Source organism: Perissodus microlepis, chromosome 11 (assembly GCF_051167445.1).
Source record: "Perissodus microlepis isolate ML-2025 ecotype Zambia chromosome 11, ASM5116744v1, whole genome shotgun sequence".
Lineage (NCBI taxonomy): Eukaryota > Metazoa > Chordata > Actinopteri > Cichliformes > Cichlidae > Perissodus > Perissodus microlepis.
In genome coordinates, this window is record NC_140471.1 from 36,289,127 (window position 1) to 36,304,683 (window position 15,557).

The following is a 15,557-nucleotide window of genomic DNA, read 5'->3' on the forward strand; positions in this document are numbered from 1 at the left end:
CCTGTGTCACTTTTGTCTCTTAAGCGGCTAGTTGTTCGAATGAATAACACCAATACTGTGCTTGACATTCTTCCATCTCGCATAGCTAAGGACTGTTTTGATGTAATCGGACCTAGTATCCTATCTCTTATGAACTTTTCCTTGCTCTCAGGCTGTGTTCCTTCGGCCTTTAAGCATGCTGTAGTCCACCCGATTCTTAAAAAAAGAAACTCTGACTGTTATGACCTTTCAAACTACAGACCGATCTCTAAGCTCTCGTTCTTGTCCAAGATCCTGGAGAGACAAGTTCTCTCCCAGCTCCAGGCGTACTTGGAAATTTCAATCTGCTTTTAAGCCATTGCATAGCACTGAAACGGCATTGGTTAGAGTTCTTAATGATATTCCTGTAATTACTGATACTGGACGCTCTGTGGTCCTAGTTTTACTGGACCTCTCTTTGGCTTTTGATGAGCTGGACCATAACATCTTATTATTAAGACTTGTCTCACTGCGGGTGTTAGAGGCGCCGCCCTCGACTGGTTTACCTCGCTGACAGGTCCTTTTTGGTTAACTTAGGCACCTCCTCTTCCCCTGCACCGGTCTGGTAGGGCTGGCGGCGTAGCCTCGGTTTTTAAAAATTCATATGCAGTTCGGCAGCTACCCTCACCTACCTACCTACTCTAGTTTTGAAGTCCAGTTATTGGGGATGACTGCATCCACGACCACACTCTGCGTGGTGGTTTACCGACTGCCTAAATATAGCAAATGTTTTATCACGGACTTTGCTGATCTCCTAGGCTCCGTTCTTTTTAAATATGGTTGTGTTCTCATTGTTGGTGATTTTAACATACACACTTGCTGTAAGGTTGACCCATTTGCTAAAGACTTCCTTGCTTTAACTGACTCTTTTAACCTGGCTCAGTGGGTTAATGACCCACCCCATGTTAAAGGACATACTTTGGACTGGTTTTTTTCACATGGTCTGGACATTTGTTTTGTGGTCTTTATGTGTGCAGAGGCAGAACGTACCCAACGGGACCTCACCTGTCATGTAACCTGTAAGCATTTCTGGGTGTACAGATGGGTGGGCCAGAAAAACAGTGAGTAGATGTCTGTACAGAGCAGGAGCGTCTCAGCAACATGAGACATCATTGGTCAAGGCCACAAACGTGATTCCAGGCAAAACTCCTGGGACTCCTCCTGCTCCACAGAAACTCTTCAAGTTTCCGTGGTAGCTGCATGAGTCGCTGTGACATTAACAGATGTTTTTATACTCGATACGCTGACGTCATCATTTCTGGTGTCTCATACAGAAAGTGGATTTTCCCTCCAAGAGTTCAGAGCCTTCTGGAAATCTAAATGGTGGCAGAGTTAGTATAAATGAGGCTTTAATTAAGAAGTTTGTTTGAAGTAAAGGAGCAGCACTTCAAGCACTATTGTCAGATGTCTCCTAAAGAGGAAACACATCTTCATCTTCCTCATGATGTGGTTCTTTCCAGAGACTTTGGTCTTCTGGCTCAGCTCCCTCTTCATGCCTACTGCTGACACCGCTCCACTTTCCTGCTGGATTTTGTAATCAGTTTTCCAGCTTCAGCAGGGATTGGGAAAACTGCTGCGATTCCTTTAGGCCTGTGCTAATGTGCAACCCTCTTCAGACTGAAGGCAAAACAGTCTGAAGAGACTGACTCTGTGCTGACGCAGTCAACATCTGGATGAAAAACATCTGCAGGTAGCTGCAGGTAAATGACACCTACCTGCATCGCTTGTTCAATATCGGGAGTGTTCCTCAGAGAGATGACCGCTGGAACAATGTTGAGGGCCCGGTACTCCATCATGGCCGTTACAATGTCGTTAGCCCCCTCTGTAGGCCCGCTAGAAAAGAAGACGGCCACCTTCCTCATCATTATTCCTGCTCGGACTCGTTTGAAGATGTTCTGACCCACGAAGCGCATGGCGGCGCCCAGCTGCCGTTTGTTGGACGTCCTCTCCTGGGCGATGTTCCTCACGGCCTCTAGCAGCTGCGCCTTGCGCCGGTAGTCCTGGAAGCGGATCAGGTACTTGGTGTAGGTGTTGTATCCCACCACAGCGACACGCGCGCCGTGCGGGCAGTTACTCTCTGCGATACTGATGTCATTCAGCAGGGAGAGGAGGGCGGAGCGCTGCCTACCAAAGTCCCCCGGGGTCACGTCATCAGACATGTCGAGACCGAACACCAGCTCGGTGGGGTAGGCCGGGCACGCTGACCGATCTGACGGGCAAAGAGGAGCTTGTGTTAAACTTTCAGCAGCCACCCGTTCATCAGTGACCAGGTTGGTGTCACGTTTATATCGGATTATACGAATCTGTTTACATAAAGGATATTTTACAACAAACTGTAGAGCTAAACGTTCTAATCACAGAAGTGTGAGTTGGCGTAAAGGTGAGCAGTCCCAGCAGCATCTATCAAAGGGAGGCTGTGAACGCCTCTCATGTCAACGTCCACACTGATGAACCTCAGCTCTGTTTGCTCATGCAAAGCTGCTCTTATACCATCGGAGACTAAACAAGGAAACAGTCAACACGTGGATGTTGGTGCTGCTGAAGGAACAATTCATCTTATAATAATAATGTATACTTTATTGATCCCCATGGGGAAATTCCTCTCTGCATTTAACCCATTCACTCTGTGAAGCAGTGACGCTTATTACCTTTGTGCCAGAAACCCAAGTTTGAATCACAGACTCTCACATATGATCTGTATAATTCTTAGATACAACCTGGTGCTCCTGGTTTCTGCAGTGAAGCCATAAAAATAAAAAATAGTTCATTAACCTGCTAGGACCTGGCGTCCACATATGGGGACGTCACATTTTGGGTTGTTTAGACAAAAATACTAAGCTTTGCTTTCAAAGGAGCCATATTGTTGTTTCTCATTTTGCTCCTGTGCACATCATTGCTCAACTGTGACTTTATAGTTTTCTATCAAACACCATAAAGTCACAATAGCAAAGAGAATTAAAATGCATGCCATGAAAGAGTCTTAGGAGGTTAAATATACTTAATTACTTAATTATACTTAAATATACTTTCTAATGAAAGTGTTTCAGGTCGAGGTCACACAGGAAATCTGCGTTTGGCTGATTGTTTCTTTGTTGTAAAACTGCTGCTTTCTTCCCTACATTTGAAAGGAGAAAGATTTTTGGGTTGAGCAGAAACTGAGCTAAGAGGTGGCTGTGGTGGATACTGGGCACCAGTACAGCTGCCCAGCAGGTTTCTAAGTAGTGCAACAAACCCAACACAAGATGCAGCCTGACACCAAGCATGCCGCGTGTGATCGGACCTGCATCGCTCTTTGTGCAAAGTTTGTATAATTAAAAAAAAATACATCTGCGAATGAGTCAAAGATGCTCAAAGACCACTGTAGTGGTGCAGAGAGAGAGAGAAGTGTGTGTTTCCAGTACAGAGACCTGTGGGGTGCAGAGCTTATCAGGGGTGGAAATATTCACAGCTGTCCCAAACATGCACGGACCCACACATCTGCACGGACCCACACATCTGCACGGACCCACACATGCTTTAGATCCACAGACTCACCAAACATCAGAAGATTAGATGTTTCATCCAGATGGTCGGAAACTTCTTTTGTTTGTAGCCTTCAGTCATTCTCAGAATTATTTTAACCTCCTAAGCATTTTAAATCTCTCTTTGATATTTGGGCTGATTGGGACCTGATGAATGTAAAAACAAAGAATTACCAGATTTTTTTTTTTTTTAACCTAATTTTTGTTTCTGAGACAAATAAGAGCCACATGTGAGGACATTGGTTTTTAATTTTGATAGAACAGTGGCAGTATAACGTCCTCGTAACTGGATATCAGGCCCTTGTAGAGAAAAATTAATTATTTTCGTCTAGACATCCCAAAATGCGATGTCCACATCTGTGGACGCCAGGTCCTAGGAGGTTAAAAAAACCTTTTTCACCATCCTGACACTAACGACAGCAATAAATGAGGAAAAATCCTGAGGAGAAGAATCACAACACTGTGCTGAATCAAATGCTGAAGCTTCAGAGAGTGCAGCTGTGTCCATCTTTGATCCAGTCTGTGGACATGGCTGCTGAGCTGTACTCACCACGATACCGGACTGTTAGAGTGGAGACACGTACCAGCAGAGCAAGCTGGAGGGAGAACAAACAGCATTTAGACACGTGCAGGTTTCATTTCCTGAGATGATGTGAGGATGTCAGGAAGTCTTACCACAGTTGTCCCTGATGTAGGTGATCAGCTGACAGTCCTGAGTCAAAAGGAAAGACCTGTGATTACATCCTGTACTAATGTTTCCTTAATGTGGGTGAGGTGGGTTTAAGGTGGACTTACAGTCATGGCTTTGCCTCCAGGAGAACCTCGGGGGCCCTGTGAACAGTGTGATATCTGACTAACATGACAGAAGAATGTTCCTCACATTTGGTCAAACAAACAAAGATCTCGACACGTTTTGCCTCATTCACCCCTTCGTGTAAAGTCTGTCATCAAACATTCGCGCTCCGATGGAAGCACTTGTGGTTAGGATCTTGCACACGGGTATTTGGCCTGCAGAGCGGAGCAGACGAGGACTGAACCACCAACGTTTGGTTAGTAGGTGACCTGAGCTACATTCACCCCAAACGCTGCGTGAAGCTCAGAGATCTTTAAAAACCACACAAAGGATTTTCCAGTAATTTTAAACAAGACAGCGAGAAAACTGAGCTCTGCAAAGGACAGAAATACCTGTTTAAACCAACCGTTAGAGTTAAGTTTGGGTAAGAAATACATTTTCCTTTATCGTTGTAAGAGAGGATGAAATAGATTTAGAGGAAAACTAAAGTTTTCTTATAAATTAATCCACATCCAGTGATCTTTCTGGCTCCAGGCGCTCAGTTTGTGCAGCGTGGTGTTAAGTCGGCAGCTTTCTAAAGCTTTTCCACACTCACCCTGTGTCCCGGATATCCCGGTTCTCCGGGGACTCCCGACTCTCCCGGCAAACCAGCGTTACCCTACGTGACCGGATCACAAACAAACGTCAGTGACGGACTCAAAGACCGAGCTTGATTCAGTTATCTGAGCAGTGGACTCTCACCCCTCGGCCGCGGTTCCCTTTGGGCCCTGGATATCCTTTCGGTCCCTGCAGCCCCTCCTCGCCCTGCAGAGAAAGAAACACGGCTCGTGAGGTAACGCATCTCTGACAAATCCAAACACAAGCCCTCAAGTCAACTTCCTGACCACACTCATCCCAAGAATAAACAAGAGCGTTCTTATCTCCGGCCTCCAAAAGCTTCTGGAAACACCAGCGAGTAAAACTGAAAATGTGCTTATTTATTAAGGCGGCCTGTCTCATAAATCCTCGAAAAGGATCCAGTCGACTTTACCACAAAGCTGTGAGAGCTCAGTGATGCTCTGCCGTCAACCTTTTGTGTATGAATGTGTGAAAAGAAAGCTGCAGGCAGCACGGCGAGGTGTTTATGAGCCACCAGTGTAGGCAGGCTTGGATTAGTTTTACAGGAGCAGTAACCGTTTAAAGGGCCCTGGGCTGCAACCACGCAGCACCAGCAGAGGCTCCAGCAGGCGGGCCGGCCCACAGACTCCCTCCTCAACATGTCCAACAGCAGAAATAAATGTTTATTTGACCGCAAACATTAAAGTTTCTTGGCTACTAACAGATAAACAGTCCTAATTGGATCCTGCACGGGTGGGTCTGGCTTACATCAGCCTGTGCAACGACTCGATCCACTGAAGAGCTCCTGAACAGTGTTTCTGTGTTACCATCTGTGAGTCAGCTGTGATACGTTTGCAGTGAAATCTCTGAACCCGCTGAGCTCACAGGTCCATTCTGATTGGTCCGTGCCACGAACGCCCGCTGACGTCCAGAAGCAGCGCGAGCGAGCAGCACCTGCTGTTTGCATCCGTTTGGACGTCGGGTCAGCTGGCGGCGCAGTCGAAAGATTGCAGCAGCTCCCAGATCAGATGTACACACTGTGTTTATTGTGTTATGATATCCCCTACCCAACCCTGTGGCTTGTCATGTCTTTCACAAGGTGGTGCTGTGGCCATTCTTATGCTTTTTTGTGCAGAGGAGTTTTTTTGTTTCCTGTTCTCGTGCTGTCCTGCCATGGAAGCACAGCATGAGTGGGGGTCTCCTTTTTCCTCTTGTACCCTCCCGTTGTTGTGTATATTTCAGTGTTTTCCTTCTGTAACGCTGCCGATCTCCGACTTGTAACCCCATGTGATGTCTGTGTTATGTGTGTAAGGTCGGGGGGGGTCCTATTTTCGCTGCAGGGCAACCTGCTTGCGACAAATAAAGCTTGATGATACTGATACTGATACTTGAATGATGTGAGAGCAAAACAGGCCGATTTCACTGCGTCACTCTCAGAGCGAACAGCAGAATCACACATCAGTTTACACCTGCAGGTGTTTCTGCTCAGCTTAGACGTGCATCGCAGCAAACACGCAGATTATTTTGTGTTCGCAGCATTTTCATGGACGGCTCTGTGAGCTCCTGAACTCGGTGGACTTAAAAACTCTTGTTGGACTTCTGTTAGCCTGAAAACGTTTCAGCAGCCCGCTCCGATGTTTGGATCCTAACTTGTTCCCAGTAGGCCGCCTTCATTTCCTGTCTGTGTGTTTACTGCGGTTTAATGCCAGGATGGATTCAATCTGATCTGCTGTGAACTCACCCGAAGACCGGGGTAACCAGGGAAACCGGGATCGCCCTGCAAGAGACGGCAAGAAATCCTCATAACTGTGAACGTTGTTGTGAATGTGAAGCAGAGATCTAGCAGAAGGATAAAATACACGATTGTGTATTATGAAGGGTCACCTTTGCACCTCGGGGTCCCGCCGGTCCGTAACCATCCCGACCGTCCTGACCCTGAAACGCAGACAGTCAGCGCCACTGACATCCAATCAAACTGTTTGTCTGAACAGAGCAGGCTCTCGGCTCCTTACCGGCATTCCTCGGGGTCCGTCTGGTCCCGGTGCGCCCTCATCACCGGGATCTCCTGGTTGGCCCTTTAACAGCAACAACAGTTTGTCATGGTGAAGATAACCTCCCCCTTCACACCAACTGGATTAACCCCCCCCCCCCGGCTCTATACGATAACCAGGCCAGCTGGCATTAACCCATAACTGTGGTTAGAAGGCTAACCTGGAGGCTTCACAATTAAAGCTGATGACATTGTGGTGGCCACGCCCCCCCATGTACCCTGTATGGACGTACGTGTATGACCAACTTCCTGCCTTCAGGCCCTGCTGGGTGGAAACTGGAGGATGTAATCTCTTCATCTGACCTCTTGGAGTATTCGTCAGCTAATCTCATAAATGTGACCTTATCTGATGTGAAGCGGGGACGACTGTTTATCAGATGTTAAACGATGATGATGTCACACACCTTCTGTCCGTTACCACCGATCCGTCCAGGTAACCCCGGGTCTCCAGCGGGACTTGGTCCACCCTGGAGGAAAAACCAGCAGAGTCAGAGCCACACACAGTTCCCTTTTACCTGATTATCCCTGAATGCACCGTGGACAGTAGAAAACAGCCCGTCGGTCACAGAGCCTCACATAAATCTCCGCTCGTCATCAACTTTAACGGCGCTTATCCGAACAGGTGAAGAGTAAACATGGTCGCCGCTGAGCGCTGCCAAGTGATAAATCTGAGCTTCATTGGTCCTAAATCTCCGCTCAGCAGCTCCTCAGTGACTTTTTATGAGATTTCCTCTTTGGATTTTCTAACAGCAGCTCAGGACTGAGCGCGTCTGGTAAAAGAGTTAAAGCTTAGACTGAGACGCTGCGTTTGAATGAGGGAGAGTCGAGCAGACGTCGCTCTGGGCCGAACTCGACCTGTCTGTCGGTGTTTTCGATGGCTGAGCGACGCGGTGATTGAAGCAAACACAGCGACAGCTGCCTCCAGACTAAACTCGGATCAGTTCTGTTTAAAGTTTCCTCTGAGCGGGACGCTGGACGGTCACAGCTTAAAGACTCGTGGCGCTGTGGGGACAGGCCGTTTGTTCAAACGTCTGCGTCCAGCTTTACAGATGACGGCTTTGTTAAATAACAGACCGCACAGCTCAAAGTACCGAAAATTACATTCGAAATCTCAGCAGCAGCGTGTCTTTGCAGGACCTGGTTACACACATAAAACATGTATTTCACTCTCTGTTATATTTGTTATGTTCTGTTACATTATTGTGCATCTTCCTGGCATTTGTATCGTTCTCTCTTACTGACCACTCACGGCTCATCAAAAACGAAGTGAATGAATACATCAATGAGTAAGCAGGCTCTAAGCTGTGGACTCTTTTGGTTGGCGGATGTATACGCTGGAAGAAAATAGTTCCTATGTAAAGCTTTGGGTCATGATCTTTGGGATACTTATGTGTCACTTATGGTGTGTCACCTCTCTCCTCTCCTCTCCTCTGCAGCTGACATCTCCAACACTGGATGAGAAGCACTGCAGGCCAGACGAAGAGCAGCTGCAGCACGAACTGAACCGTCCTGTTATTCATTAATAACCAATCATGCTGCAACGGAGAGTGACGACTCTGGGGCGCAAGCAGCACTCGAGAGCATTCGTTCTTGTTGGCGGTGGAATTCATGTCTCGTTTAGCTCAATGTAAAGAAATTCTCTGGTTTAACCGCAGAGCCGCGCACAGATCGCTGAGGTCAAACCACTTACACCAAATAAAACGAGCATTTAACGAGAGGACGTTTTTAAGATGTGCAGGTTCTAAAGTGATGACATGACAGCAGCTTCAGGGAAGATCGGCCCAGACCGCAGAGGTCCAGATGTTGGCAGCTGCAGCAGCGACCGTCACACTCGGGATTTATGAAACGCAGCGATGAAGGCGTCAAATGTGACGACCACAAAATGAGCCCACAGCGAAACGAGCCTTAACGAGGATGAAGAAACGAAAACCTCAGCGTCTCCAGAGACTCACAAACCAGGCCGTGGATTTGGAAATCGACTGTTTCTGTGTTGCATCTCGTGATTCTGCAGCTTTCGTAAGTGTGTTTGTGCAATAAAGGGCAGATTCGGGTTCAAGTCGTCATGATGAGCAGACTCCACGGTTCAGCGTTTGGGCCTTCAGCTACACAGACAGGATCTTTGGGAGAAGCTGAACACACATCGGGGGCCACTGTTTAAGGTGCAAACTGCTGAAACGCGACGTTTCTACCACAAAGCCGACGTGAGGGAAATCTAAACTTCCAGATTGAACAACAGTCCCAGAGCCAGCTGATCCCACCAGGCTGATCTGCAACTTTACCAAATGTGATGCAAGAACATCAACCGTTTCATCGGCGTTTGCAGCAGCTCTGGGTGGCCTCCTCAGACTGAAGCTCCAGCAGCAGCGTTGAGCCGAGCTTCAGGAATGAACACCTGAACCCTAACCATGAAACCATGAAACCATCCACCAATCGGTCTGCAAATCGATTTAAAGCTGCTCCTCATTTCGCTGTGGGTCTGCTCCCGCGGTGACTCTGTGCTTACCTCACAGCTCGAGGAGACTGCTGGAGCCATAGCAAGAAAATGAGAATCAACGTTTTCAATAAATGATCAGCTGACCTGAGGTCCAGGAAGGCCGGGGATTCCTCTCGGGCCAGGCTGACCTCTGACCCCTCCGGGACCCTGCAGAGACAAAGGTTAGCGTGTTAGCAGCAGCAGCATGCGGACATTAAGTGTGACTCTTCCTGCCCTGAAGGCTCACCTGTGGACCAGAAGCACCTGGGCTGCCTTCTAGTCCCAGATCTCCAGGTGGTCCAGCTGCACCCTGCAGACAACACACACACACTCGTTTTCATGTCTTAGTGAGAACATCGAGTCGACTGTAACCCTGACACTAAAACAACATTTTGAGCTTAAAAATGTCTTCAAACCCGTGAGGACGGACATTTGGTCCCCACAGGTACAGTGGCACGCCAATGTTCTGTCCTCACAAAGATGCCTGAACCTGCACACACACACACACACACACACACGCACACACACACACACACACACACACACACACACACACACACACACACACGTGTTCGTGTCCTACCTTGTCACCCAGTCGTCCCCGTCTTCCGTCTGGTCCCTGAGGAGAAGTCCACATATCTGATCAATAATCTCACAGCTGTCTAACTCAGCGGTCTCCAACCTTTTTTGCGCCACGGACCGGTTTATGCCCGACAATATTTTCACTGACCGGCCTTTAAGGTGTCGCGGATAAATACAACAAAATAAAACTAGTACCGGTACCGAAAAAAGAAGATTTATTCATAACACACGTGTAAAGACCCAGGAAAACCGAGTAAACGATAAAAACGATAACAAAATAACGCTGAAAACCGATAAAAACCCTGAAAACCAGACATTTCACACCCCAGTCTCACGACTCATGGACCGGTACCGGACCGTGGCCCGGGGACCGCTGTGTTACAGCATCACTGATTTATACACGATCACATGACAGGCTGTGATGCAGGCATTCCTATTTCTGCCCCAGTGAATTATGGGATGCTTTTCTGGAGCTGCTCAGCTGCCGATTTCACTCAGTCAAGCTGTTTCTGGGCATGTGAGGATGGAGGGAGGAAGACTTTCCCAGAGTTAAGCCTGTCTAAGACTTCCATCCAGGCTGGCTCGGTGCCTGCAGGGCTGATTTCACCCGTTTATTTGGAATATTTTCAGCAAACGTTGGTTAAAAAACAGATGGTTAAAAACAGCGTTCATGACGAGCTGGCAGGAAGTTCATTCAGAAGGTTTAGTGAGCGAGAGACGACTTCCAGCTAACCTGAAGCTCGTCCAGCTGCCAGAAGCAGGCGGCTAACTTCAGAGATCTGTGTGAACGCTGAGCTAATGCTAGTTAGCGTCTCGTGCTCGACTCGCTGCCCCATCCTGTGGTTAGCAGTAGTATTACATGAGAGTACAGCGCAGCATTGTATATCTCATCATAGCTGCTTTAATAATCCTGGAATAACAAGATCTGCTCCTCGTGCTGAGAATGAAGAAGCTCACCGGGTTCCCGACGATTCCGGACTCTCCGAACCGGCCGTCCTGCCCGGGTGCTCCCTGTGGATTTGAACACATCACACTTCAGTGCAGGGATTTGAGACAGCGATGACACTTTATTTATCTGAGACACATTTCTGCTGCGTCTGCAGGACGACCACAGCGTCCGCTCTGGGACGTGTCTCACCGGCAGGCCGGGGTTTCCTGGGTCTCCTTTGGCTCCGGGCGAGGTGTTGTCGGCCCCCGGTTGTCCCTGTCAGAAGAAAGATGAAGCCACAGATTAAACAGTCAGCTTCCAGCTGTGGCCCAGCTGCGCTTCATGCAGATTAATACGCTCGTGTGTGACGGACATCCTGGCTGTCTGGGTTTCATCACAGTTTGCTATTAAAAGGCCCGACAGCTCAAAGCGTTGCTTCAATAAATACAGGAAAGAAGAAGAATGTGCACCCCCCCACACCCACGCCCTTCCCCCTGTGGGACACTTCTGCCCCTCCCTGGGGTGAGGGTGCTTCTTGGTCCCGGGGTGCATGGCTGGATGTTCTGATGTGGTCGTTGGCCTGCTCTCTTGGTGGTTTGGGGGGGCTGCTGTCTCTGTGCATCCTTTTATTCTACCCCTGCCTGTCTGTGCTATTGCACAGATAACAAGTCATAACTGAAATAACACAAACAGAAATGGATAAATAACCATGAACTAGAGGAGCCTACATGTATCTGGTCTTGGAAAAGCAAAATGTGTTCGGCATCGCCGTGCATCCACATCACAGTTCAGAGTGCAGAAGCTGCCAGACGGGACAGGATATCAAAGAAGAAGAAATGTTGATGTAAGGAGGAGAGAAAACACGAAAAAACCAAAAACAGTTCAGAGAGGAGGAGAGACGAGAGAAGACGAGGAAATGTTTGACACTCACCGGATCTCCTCTCAGTCCTTGCTGTCCTTTCACCCCCGTCTCCCCCCTAATTCCTGGGATACCCTAAGGACAACAGTTCAGCCCGTCAATATGAGCAAAGGTCAGAGGTCAGCAACCACCAGCATCATTCCTCTACTTTAAAAAAAATCCCACTGTTTCGGATCATTACAGCCTTAGGACCCTACACCACACAACATGTTCCATCTAAGCCTGAAGCCTGACTCTGTCATCCCCCATGTAGCCGGTGTATCAGAGAAACATCCCGGTGCATTTCAGACCCAGCAACACGCTCAGACACAAACTGGTTCACCCGAAAGACAAAACGCCAAAACACAGACTTAACAATGTGGTGTTTGCTGTACAGTGCAGCGAGGAATGCCCAGACCTCTACATCGGAGAGACCAAACAGCCACTTCACAAGCGCATGGCACAACACAGAAGAGCCACCTCCACAGGACAAGCCTCAGCAGTCCATCTGCATCTTAAGGATAAAGGACACTCTTTCGAGGATGCCAATGTTCACATTTTGGACAGAGAGGACAGATGGTTTGAAAGAGGAGTGAAAGAAGCATCTATGTCCACTGTGAGCGACCATCTTTGAACAGAGGCGGGGCTTACGACACCAACTGTCTGCCATCTATAATCCAGTTTTGAGATCCTTCCCAGACGCCATCCTGGGCCATCTGACCTCAGGAAATCACATGATAAGGTGGGGCCAGGTTTCACAATGAGCTCACCTGAAACCCTGGCTGATTGTGACCCACACCCACTTTCACACCTCGGCTCATGTGATTAGAGGATCATCAGGGGGTCCTTTGTCCCTCTTTGGGGGGATACTCCCACCGGGTTTAAATCTGGGACTCTCCACCATTTGACCTTAGAACTGAGGAAGCTTCTCTGATGAGAGGTGAAACGTCTTCAAGCAACTTAAAGAAGTCCAGACGCTTTTCTTTCCAAGCTCCTTAGACTACGATGAGCTGGATGACTGAGAACCTTCACAGACGGATCATTACAGCCTCATTTCTAAAGACACCGAGACGGCTTTACTGAAACTCACTAATGACATGATACAGGCGGTTGTAGCTCAGCAACCTTTGACCCCTTTGATTGTCACACTCTCACTAACTGATCTGGCTGCTCTCAGGAACCTCTCATCTTAAACTGACAGATGTTTCAGAACTGATGCTAACATCTGTACGTCCTCGTGTTAAGGCATCCCTCAGGGCTCAGTCTGGGTCTGTTTGCATCACATGTGTTAGCCGCGGGCTAGCTGCTATCTGCTCTCTCCTTTCCTCCAGCTCAGTCCCGAGGTTCTCGTGTTCGGCTCTGACGGTTTCTTTAAGGAGGTCGGTCGTTACGTGAACAAACATTTGAAGTGTGCAGTATTTGAAATTTGTCACATGTCAGACATCAAACCTCTACTGTCATCCAATCATGTAAAATACCTTTTAGTTCACACTTTTTCTCCCACCTTTATCCCTGTGAGTCACTTTTAAATGTGTTTGTCCAAACAACCTCCAACGGTCCAAACCAAACCGCTGCCTCATTCTGGGTTCCCTTCTCTGACTCAGTGAAATTCAGGATTCATTTGAAAATTGTAGCATAAAGTACTGATATTAAAATAACATTATATAGTTTTTGTTTTCTTTTACCGGGTTGCCGGGGTGTCCTCTCTCTCCTCGGGCTCCATCCCGTCCCGTCACTCCCTGCCGACACAGAAACACAGGAATGCCATTAAGCATGGAAACCCCCCCAATCAGCTCCCTTCCTGAGACGCCCGCTCGTTTCCTCCACGATGAGGACAGAAACTCGTCGGCGTCTCTCCATCAGTGAGTCAAATCTGAGCTGAACCTTTGGATCATTGTCACCAGTGTTGGTCAAGTTACTTGAAAAAAGTAATCAGTAACTAATTACTGATTACTTCCCCAAAAAAGTAATCCCGTTACTTTACTAATTACTTATTTTCAAAAGTAATTAATTACTTAGTTACTTAGTTACTTTTTAAAAACACGATTTACAACCTGAATAGGTGATAAAGTGATAGATCTTTCAGCCCAGTTCTACTTTTTCTGCATAATCCATCATACAAAATGTAATCAAATGGAAAAGTCTCTTTTTAAAACTTGTTTATTAGTTTTAATCTTTTAACTTTATGCATCAAGCAAAAATTTAATTATATGCAACATTCACTGACTGGAAGAAATTAGTTTAACATTTAAACCTATTTTCTGCACATAAAATAAAATATTTTGTGTGTTTACACTCAGTCTTTCAAATAGATGCAAGTGAAACACAGCAGAAAATAAATAAAGTCACAGACTAGCAGTCCTGTTGCTCTATTTTCACCTGTAAAGCAGGAGTGGCATAGGCGGAGGTTTACCCTGGTGCAGGTGTGGCGCAGCGGTCAGTGGAAGAATCCGCGAGTTTCTCTGTGAGTTTCCCATTACGTCGTAGCTACTCGGTGCTTGCTCGAAAGTTTAGGGGGTGTTTTCGCTGTAAAAAGAAGTTTTCTTCCCACGCACAACGGACACTAATGTTTTTGTCACTTTTTAAGGAATCAAACTCAAAGTAAGGTCAGTACTTCCACGCTTTAAACGCTGCACGCTCATACTCTCTCCCGCACTCGATATATGATCCATTGTTGATCTGCACACAGCTGTTGCCACGAACGTCGCACTCGCTTACGTCACTGTCATGAGACATTCTCGCAAGAAAATCACGGTTTTAGTAACGCAGTAACGCAGCGTTCCTACGGGAAAGTAACGGTAATCTAATTACCGTTTTTGCAACAGTAATCCCTTACTTTACTTGTTACTTGAAAAAAGTAATCAGATTACAGTAACCCGTTACAAGTAACGCGTTACTGCCCATCTCTGCTTGTCACTGACTCTTCGGGCTGTTTACGGTAATATGATCAACATTTGATGCATGATGAAAATGAAAGTTGACCGTCGAGGCAGGAAAAGCAGCCGACATGCTGGGTGTTGTACTCTCCGTGTTCACTGCCTCTGAGCTTTAAATGGCCGAGGGCCGTTTCAGAGAGCTTTGACGTCTGTGTGAGAGCTCGCCGACTTCATCTGCGCTGCAGCGTTATCAGGATGTTTGCAGCTGCCGGGGAACAAAGGAAGACTTTGGAAAAAGAGGGATCTGCCTCAGATAAATGATGTTTGTGATGGCAGCCGAGCGGAGAGTGAAACTACACTGACTCAGTGCTGACATATGAGAGCAGTCATCAGCTGTCTCTGTGGATGGACTGCAGCTGGTAGTCCTGAGCTCAGGAACCAGATCTCCCAGTGCTGCCGGTTCTGGCTGGCGAACCTGGACCACCAACACCAGCTGCAGCCCAACAGCTAAGCATTTCACTGCATATCGGACTGTGTATGACTGTGTATGTGACAAATAAAATTTGAATTTGAGCTGGACACCAGAGTCTCTGCAGAGGCAGCCGTTGGCATCGACGACCAGCGTGATGGTTAGCAGAAACTTTCAAATTAAAAGCCGGGGGTCTGGCGCTTATCTTGCTGAGTGGATGAAAGACTAAAGGAGACGTAACGGTGTTGATAACACATAAACGATGGTGTGATTTTGCTCATATGAATCTTTTACTTTGGGTTAACATAGGACGCTGAGCCACCAGCAGCTATGACACAACATAATAATTTAT

At 47.4% G+C, this 15,557-nt stretch overlaps 1 protein-coding gene across 1 annotated transcript in view; it reads right to left on the reverse strand.

The window, feature by feature from the left end:
* col6a4a (collagen, type VI, alpha 4a) overlaps window positions 1-15,557 on the reverse strand; it is a 60,187-nt gene that overhangs the window by 6,097 nt on the left and 38,533 nt on the right. The window contains exons 20-36 of the mRNA XM_084944561.1: window positions 13,546-13,599; window positions 11,894-11,956; window positions 11,173-11,238; window positions 10,992-11,045; window positions 10,036-10,071; window positions 9,700-9,762; window positions 9,558-9,620; window positions 7,384-7,446; window positions 6,942-7,004; window positions 6,814-6,864; window positions 6,671-6,706; window positions 5,074-5,136; window positions 4,928-4,990; window positions 4,335-4,370; window positions 4,215-4,251; window positions 4,124-4,135; window positions 1,734-2,227 (exon numbers count right to left, since the gene is read on the reverse strand). Coding sequence (XP_084800687.1) covers window positions 1,734-2,227; window positions 4,124-4,135; window positions 4,215-4,251; window positions 4,335-4,370; window positions 4,928-4,990; window positions 5,074-5,136; window positions 6,671-6,706; window positions 6,814-6,864; window positions 6,942-7,004; window positions 7,384-7,446; window positions 9,558-9,620; window positions 9,700-9,762; window positions 10,036-10,071; window positions 10,992-11,045; window positions 11,173-11,238; window positions 11,894-11,956; window positions 13,546-13,599 — 1,317 coding nt within the window. The remainder of the gene's footprint in view (window positions 1-1,733; window positions 2,228-4,123; window positions 4,136-4,214; window positions 4,252-4,334; window positions 4,371-4,927; window positions 4,991-5,073; window positions 5,137-6,670; window positions 6,707-6,813; window positions 6,865-6,941; window positions 7,005-7,383; window positions 7,447-9,557; window positions 9,621-9,699; window positions 9,763-10,035; window positions 10,072-10,991; window positions 11,046-11,172; window positions 11,239-11,893; window positions 11,957-13,545; window positions 13,600-15,557) is intronic.